At 36.5% G+C, this 8004-nt stretch overlaps 1 protein-coding gene across 1 annotated transcript; it reads left to right on the top strand.

The window, feature by feature from the left end:
- Positions 1-2113: 2113 nt before the first annotated feature.
- LOC123867928 lies at positions 2114-5970 on the top strand. Its single transcript, XM_045910250.1, has 5 exons — positions 2114-2238; positions 3023-3075; positions 3957-4139; positions 4787-4917; positions 5535-5970. The coding sequence occupies exons 1-5, from the start codon at positions 2214-2216 to the stop codon at positions 5911-5913; spliced, it is 771 nt and encodes a 256-aa protein (XP_045766206.1). The 5' UTR covers positions 2114-2213; the 3' UTR covers positions 5914-5970.
- The last annotated feature ends 2034 nt before the right edge of the window (positions 5971-8004 follow it).

Raw genomic sequence — 8004 nt, 5'->3', positions numbered from 1 at the left:
TAGGCATCTTCTAGGTAAATGCGCCTCATCTTAGGCCACATCATCACTTTCTACCAGGTGTGCTGTTGTGGTCAAGCCTATACTGAATTGTAAAAAACAAGAGGTCTGGGAACCTACCATATTATTTTCATCCCAAGAAAACTCCTTTGTTTCTGTTATGTTTTATGATATTTTTAATGAAAAGGGCATTCCTCACCAAAGAGGAATACCATGTACAGACATGTGTACATGTAATTGAGTGTTAATGATAAGGCGATGGGATTTAACAGCGGGTAGCAGCTGACAATAAAATTTGGAGCGGTAAAGCAACGTTTGGCTCAGAGAAATTAGCTCATTGTCGGGGATTTAAGCCGAGAATCCTATTTACAACCCATTCACTGTAGATTGCTTGCGATAAAATCTAAGCTTATTGGATTTTTTGACTTAATCCTTTCAGAATTTGTAGCTGTCCTGTAAAACTTTATCTGAGAAAGAAACTGATAATAGACTAAAGAAAATGAGATAGGGTTGTGCAGAAGAATTAACTACAACTTAGTGCATAATATCAGCTTCATTCAGAGAACGCAGGTATCATTCAAATATTTTAAACGAATTATTGGATTGACCTTCCAAAATCTACGCGAGGCCACAGGTACAATGCGTTGAGGTTATCCGAGAGTTTCAATTTAAAAAACTATTGGCAAAATAAATAATTTAATAAGAGCGTGATTGCTATCACAACAAGTAACAACTTATTATCCAGTTTACGATCTAAACACCGAATATATGCAAAAATCGTCCCGAATCTCAGATTAGGTAGGTACGTATGGGCAGTGTTTCTAATATATTTTGTAAAAAAAAACTTTATATTCATGAAATCTGATTTGCATTTTATATAGAGTATCGATTTAGGTCCGTATTTGCATGAATATTGCATAAAAATGAAAAAAGGACGGAATGGGAAAACGGAATTGGATAAATATTTTATAAGTTAGGTTTTAGAATGGATAGCATTATGGGGATTCGGTGTAATTGAAAGGAAGAATGCTGAGATTTACATAATATTATATTGTCATTTTTTTTCGCGACCTACGTAAGTATTATTGGAAGGTAACATTAAACATTTACTTGACACCTGCAAAAAAAATCGTAACTCATTTTTTAGCAATTTTGATGTTACAATCATATTTTTGTCAGATGTCTCATCACTAACATTTAGCTCAGAGTACGCTCACAATATTATGACACTCACTACTGTTATCACGCCAAAATGGCGAAGCTCAAGTTGCTTCAAAAAAGGTTGGCAATCGCAGGTCCAGCGTACCTACTTGTATTAGTAGAGGTCAGTGCCATTTTAATAAGCCACTTTTGACAGTTCAGAATGCATGATAACAAAATAATAAACATAACTTTGTAGTGCAGCTCGCTTGATAATAAAATGGTGTCAATTCTGATATCGTTCAAGACTCAAGACTGACGTAAAGTTAAAAAAGGCAGTTTTAAAAACTAAAATAAACTCGCCTGTTCTTTTCTAGTTACATCGGAACAAAGAAACTAAAGTTTTGTTTAGTTATTTGTTATCCGAATTATTATTATAATAAGTATTATACACATTGTATAATATTTGAAATAAATTGGCTATGAACTAAAACAATAATCACGCTAATAAAATCACTTATAAAGACGTAAGTTTGTGACATGTATGTGTGTATGTTTGTTACTCTTTCATGGAAAAAAAACTGAACGGATTTGGCTGATATTCGGAATGGAGATAGATTACCCTGGATTAAAACAAAATATGGATAGAAAGCCTTCCACGCGGACGAAGTCGCGGGCGTCAGCTAGTATTTGATAAAGGAAGACAACTTTCTTTCGAGCAATTACTCATTTGCAAGAGGCGCTAGGGTGGAACATACGTAAATATACAAACAAACATTGATGCATAGAATAGATTGCTAAAATCATATCCCTTCATTTTGGTATTGCCGTAGACGGGTAAAAATGGTTCTATCGTAAACAGGATTCGTCACTGATCTGTAATAATGCAAGTGTAATAGTACTGTAATGGTGAGGTTCCGTTCATACATTAGATAATGAATACTGGATATCTACTCATGTGCTGACACTAGGTCAGTATGCGGTAGAAGGCCGCGCGCGCACGTCGCGCGATTGACTCTTGTGATAATATTGATTTTTTAACGATTGGTGTTATTTCAGTAGTTATAATCAAAACAATGGAATTGTTTATTACAGATGATGGTATGTCTGAGCTATTCCTTAAATTATGAGATTATTTATTGATTTAATCCTTCGATCTCCGATTTGACTTTGATTTTTTGTCGTTCATAACCTTTGCTTAAAATGCACATATAACTCTTATTACTAAGTACTAACACACTTTCGCATTTATGTATGGGTAGGTACCTAGTGATTCACTGTTAGTGGCTACTGTACTTATATTGGAGTCTGCATATAAAGTCTGTATTTTTTATACGTATACCTACCTATTTTTAATTGTAAGTGTTGTGTTATAATGTTTGGGCCTGCATGAATAAAATTAAGTTAATAAAAAAAAAATCGGAGCTATTTCAATTAAATATCACTTGCTTCGGTCAAGGAAAAGATCTTGAGATACATGCATGCTGGTCAGTTCTCCGTAATGTTCTCAAAGGTGTGCGAAGTGCCAATCTGCACTACAGACTACATGGCCAAAACCCTTCGCTTTCTAAGAGGAGAACTAACTCTCAGTCATGAAGGTTTCATCACTGTACCTAGTAGCAAAAGTAAAAGCAAGTAATATCTAATAATCATAATTAATTAATTGTTTAAAACCTACATACCTAGCTTGGACAAGTTAGAGATACATGCCCGGAATTGAACCCCGAACCCCGGAATAAGAGACATATCTCTATTATCCATCCATTTAGACTATTTGTATGTGTTCTACTTATACCTGCCTAAGTAACACTGAAAGCTTTATAGATAGTTATTCAATTAAACCCGTATGCGAACGAAGTTAGTATACAGTTCTTATTTATTCCAGGGAAATACAGAATAGAATCACTGTCACCTACCACCTTCCCGGGAGCGCTGGGAGTAAGTAACACTAAGTGCTTAAGAGTATTACTTTAAGTTGAAACTGAAACACTCCAGTAGTGCGAAATGCACTTTCCACTAGATGTTAACTATCGCAATTATTTAAGTCTGTCTGGAGAAATTAGGAAACTAAGTACCTAGGTACATTTTTTTACAAAATTATTTACCTACTGGTTCTAGTTTTTTGAGCTCCGTATCCAAAACTCTGCTGTCTGTCTGTCTGTCCGTCTGTCTGTCTGTCATGTCCGCATATCACAGGTCTCTAGCTCGGAGACGAAATTACACACCTGAAATTTTGGTATTTGGTGTAAAACGTTGATTCAAACCCAAATATTGATTTTAAAATTCAATTAATAACTATGTACGGAACCCTTAAAAGAGCGGGGCCTGACTCGCACTTAACCGTTTTTGTACCAGAATCATTGGCCATAATATTTCACACTTTCACATCTATCTTTAAGCAAATGCATTTATAATATAGGTTTTAGGTATATTTTATTATTTTTAATGTTTGTACACAATCTTTGAATGCGGTGCAAGCCTATAGTGGTTATAATATCGGTTTTTTGTTTGGGAGGTTTGATCCTGGGCACGCACCTCTAGCTTTTCGGAGTTGTGTGCGTTTTAACCAATAAAATCTCACTTGCTTTAACAGTGAAGGAAAACATCGTGAGCAAACCTGCATGTCTGATAGTTCTCAAATGTGTGTGAAGTCCACCAATCCGCACTGGGCCAGCGTGGTCTATACCCTTCTCATACTGAGGGAAGACCTGTTCTCAGTATTGGCCTTTGATGATGATGACATAATCATTGTGTAAAAATAAACATATTATAAAGGTATAGGTAGGTTTTTTATATTAATAGTAAATACTCATTCGCAGGTAATAAGAGATGCATTTTGTCAAGACGAATACGTGTCGATAGGAGCTGAGGTAAACAAGAACCCGAAAGCAGCTGAAGAGCTGCTAGAGCTTTGCGCTGACGCTGCGCTGGATGGAGTCTCGTTAGTTGCCGTTGAAGTAAACACTGGAGAAGTGGTGTCGGTTTCTTTTAATAAAATACAGGTTAGTAAACCATCTATGTCGGTTTTGCCAGTGATGGCGTATGGATCCGAGACATGGTCGCCAACTACAGGCCTCATAATTTGCTCAGAGTCACTCAGCGAGCAATGGAGAGAGCTATGCTACGTGAAGAAATCTGAAATGAGGTGACCGGTAGGAGATAGCCCAGTGCGCTCTTGGGGAGGCCTATGTCCAGCGTTGGACGCAAACAGGCTGATTGTTTGATTGATATTAATCTTATAACTAGCGGTCGCCGATTTCTTTACCTCTTGGTCCAGACAATAATATGCATGACTCGGGTGATGAAAACGAGCGTTAAGTATCATCATCTCAACCCATCACCAGCTCACTACTGAGCACGGATCTCCTCTCACAATGAGAAAGGTTTAAGACAGAAATGTTGGGCTGCTGGAAGCAATATCTCTGATAGAGATAAGTTATCCTTTGTGCACGTCTTTTTTCATTGTAATTTACTTTAATGTTCTAGTTTTAATTTATTGGTACATGAATACCTACATAAATATGTAAAAATACAACGCACAAAATGTAAAGTTAGTGCTATAGAAATATATTCAACTCAAAACATAAAATTAAATGTTGAACCGGTTTTATGAAGGCGTGAAGGGAAAATGAAAATTCATTTTTTGCAGATTCAAACGACGGATGCGTCGGAAAAGCCATTCTTCGAAATATTCGCCGAGGAGCGCTGTACCCAAGCCTCATCCCGCTCGCTTATACAATTTATGGCCAACGTCGATGCGAGGTGCAATTTTTTCGAAAAGTAAGCGCATTTTATATACAGCTTTTCCTCTCCTATGTATGTAGGAGATTGAGGGGATACTCTCAGGGTGTGTAACAACAATTTGGAACGATTTTAACAAGTAGTTTTTGAGGATATCTATTTCTAACAAAGTTCAATTTTGTGCTTTCGTTAGGTTTCTCTCTCTATCTCTCACCGAATGTTCATCATCGCAGAGCTACTAGCAAGTGGCATACCAACTTGTAGCAATAGCGATGATAATATGAAGATCTTCTTTAGAACTTGGCACCCATCTAGATATGAATGCTTTTATTGTAGACACTATCCCTCACTTCTTCGATATAGAACTTGGCTCTTTTTCTTCACATTTATGTTTTTGGTGGGATACCTACAATTTACGCCAACGTTAAAAAGGCTTTTCCTCAGTAGGAGATTGAGAGGATGCTAGGTTTAGAAACTTAAAACATGTATAGGAAGGTTTACTCTAAAATGAACGCACGGTCATAAACTTAGAAATAAAAAAGTTTTAGAATAGGTTTTAGAGTAAAGTTTTAGAGTAGGGTGAAATATTTTAGAAATTAGAGCTAAGCGAAGGTGGGTTAGCTAGTAATAATTAACATTCTTTGTTCTTTGTCCAGATTTGGCGTTGACTGCAGCCTTGAACTGATGTTCTTAGCGACACTCCGAGAACATAGGAAGCAGAAACTAGCGACATTGTTAAGCAAATATTCCATAGACGTTGCAAATAAAGTAAAAGACGGCCCGTTTGCACCGATAGAAGTGAAAGATCTTGGACCAAAATATTCCCATTTACAACCGCGTAAGCCCACTGAAACGTATCCAAAGATTTGCCAAGCTATTTGGACGTCGGAAGGTTCCCAAAGAATCGGAAAAGTATTAAATTTCACCGTGCACTTGACAGTACCTCTCTCGGAGTTTGTATTCGACGGAAAAACTTACTCGGAGCGTATTGGAGACGACTCTGCGTTTTGTGAAGTAGCCGCATTAATTCTGTGACATAATATTATATTAATAAGAGACAATTATTTTATAAAATATATAAATTATACCTTTTTTCGTTTGTCATTATTATTTACAATATTAAGGAGCATCAAAAAAATTGTTACAGTACAGTAAAACATTATGCAAATACGGTAACTTCGCTTATGCTGCGCGATCTCTCCAAGATAACCTTTGGAGAGCAGAAGTCTTGTCCTAGATTTACTTACCTTATCATTTTTCTGAACCTTATATAACATTTATGAAATAATATCAATAGGTGTCGTAGGTATATTGTGAAGTCATTCGCACTAATATAAAATATGCAGTGCACTCTTTATGCTTCTTTAGGTGAGACAAATTGAAATCTTGTATCTCTGAAATTCAAATAATATAATAAACAATAATTCGATAACCAAGTTTCAAATTACAATTTTGTTTACAAGGGACGTCGGATATCGAAGGTTTTGATTGAATCTGTTAACTTTGAACAAATTGGTTCTTGTTAATTGGTTTACTTCCAATGTTGACTTTCACGGGCTGTCGGGTGTCGTGTAGCGGTTAATCCATAAGTCGTTCCTTCATTGTCACATTGTTCATGGGATAATGGTCTACTAGCTGTTACCATCGATTTTCACTATAGTGATATTTTTGCACTAAGCCAGCGTGGTAGACTATGGACAACTCCTTCTCACTCTAAAAGGAGTCCCGTTGAAGGAGGGCTGATGATGATGATTTATATAGAGAGACTTAGAAAAAAATTGTAGGTAGGTAAAAGTTTTATTCAGAACTAGCTGTGCCCGCGACTTCGTTCGCGTGGAATCAGCGCGCTTTATATAGCCACGGACGCTCAGGCGCGAGGCATGTAGTACGTACTCTGTACGTTAAAAATGTTCGCCGTGATTCTTTAAATTGACATAACTTTTTTATTTATGAACCGATTGACATGAAATAAACACTAAATATTAAGTGAAGCTTACTACAATATATTAGTGAAAACCGTATTTAAATCGAATAAGCCGTTTCTGATATTAGCGTGCACAAACACACAGACAAACAGAGAAAAAAAAAATTAATTACAATTACGGGTTCGGCATCGATATAATAACAACCCCTGCTACTTTTTTTATATATTTCCATTGTACAGACACCACTTTTCTACAATTTTATTATATGTATAGATTTCCTTTGAATGAAGGTAAAACACTTCAACAAAATTACAAAATGGTATTCAAATTCATAACGCTGGACATTAAGATAATGAAAGTCACGGATAAAAATTCAGCTGTAAGGTCACGTCGTTATAAAGCCCATTAGGGACACCAGAGAGTCTAAGAACGTCCTTTACGATCGACTCGTAAAGTAAATATCCGCTGATCCCGAAAGATGTTCGCGGCGGAACGGAGTGCTTATTAAAGCGGTTTATAGAGGTTTTATGTTTGAATTAATTTTTTACTTGAATTTGGATCTTCAAGTAATGTTCGTTATCAAAACTCACAGCCTTACTTTCATCCTTTAGGTAGGCTTGAATCTATTTCTCCTTTATATTTTGACGGTAAACCCTATAAAAAACAGAGCTTTTTTAATGTTATACTTCATCATGATCAAACCATAGCCGGCTCCTCTCAGAGTGAGAAGGGTTTTGGCCATAGTCTTCCACGCTGGCCAGTGACGAAATTACATTCTAGCTAAAGAACTGACGAGTGATCTATTTACGCTGAAAATAAATAGCGACTAAGATAAGATTTTTGAAATAATAAAGATACATATGGTAAATACGTAAAGACTATCCGTTGTGGAAATTAAAGGAATACTAGAGAATGCCCGCGACTACGTCCGCGTGAATTTACGTTTTTAAAGATCCCGTGGGAACTGTTTGATTTTCTGGGATAAAATGTTGCCTATGTTAATTACAGGGACGCAAGCTACTTCGGTACCAAATTTCATACAAATCGGTTTAATGGATGGGTCTTTAGGAATCCTTTGGGAACTCTTTATTTTTCCGGGATAAAAAGTAGCCTATGCCCATCCCCGGGATATAAGCTAACTCTGTACCTTTCGTCAAAATCGGTTAAACTGTTGGGCCGTGAAAAGGTAGCAGACAGACAG

This window comes from Maniola jurtina, chromosome 9 (genome assembly GCF_905333055.1).
Source record: "Maniola jurtina chromosome 9, ilManJurt1.1, whole genome shotgun sequence".
NCBI classification, from domain to species: Eukaryota; Metazoa; Arthropoda; class Insecta; order Lepidoptera; family Nymphalidae; genus Maniola; species Maniola jurtina.
This window is presented reverse-complemented; position numbering and strand designations above follow the sequence as displayed.

Coding starts and splice junctions, on each gene's coding strand:
- LOC123867928 (XM_045910250.1), top strand. CDS start 2,214: ATGGAATTGTTTATTACAGATGATG. Junction 2,239..3,022: donor ATTGTTTATTACAGATGATG/GTATGTCTGAGC, acceptor TATTTATTCCAG/GGAAATACAGAATAGAATCA. Junction 4,918..5,534: donor AGGTGCAATTTTTTCGAAAA/GTAAGCGCATTT, acceptor TTCTTTGTCCAG/ATTTGGCGTTGACTGCAGCC.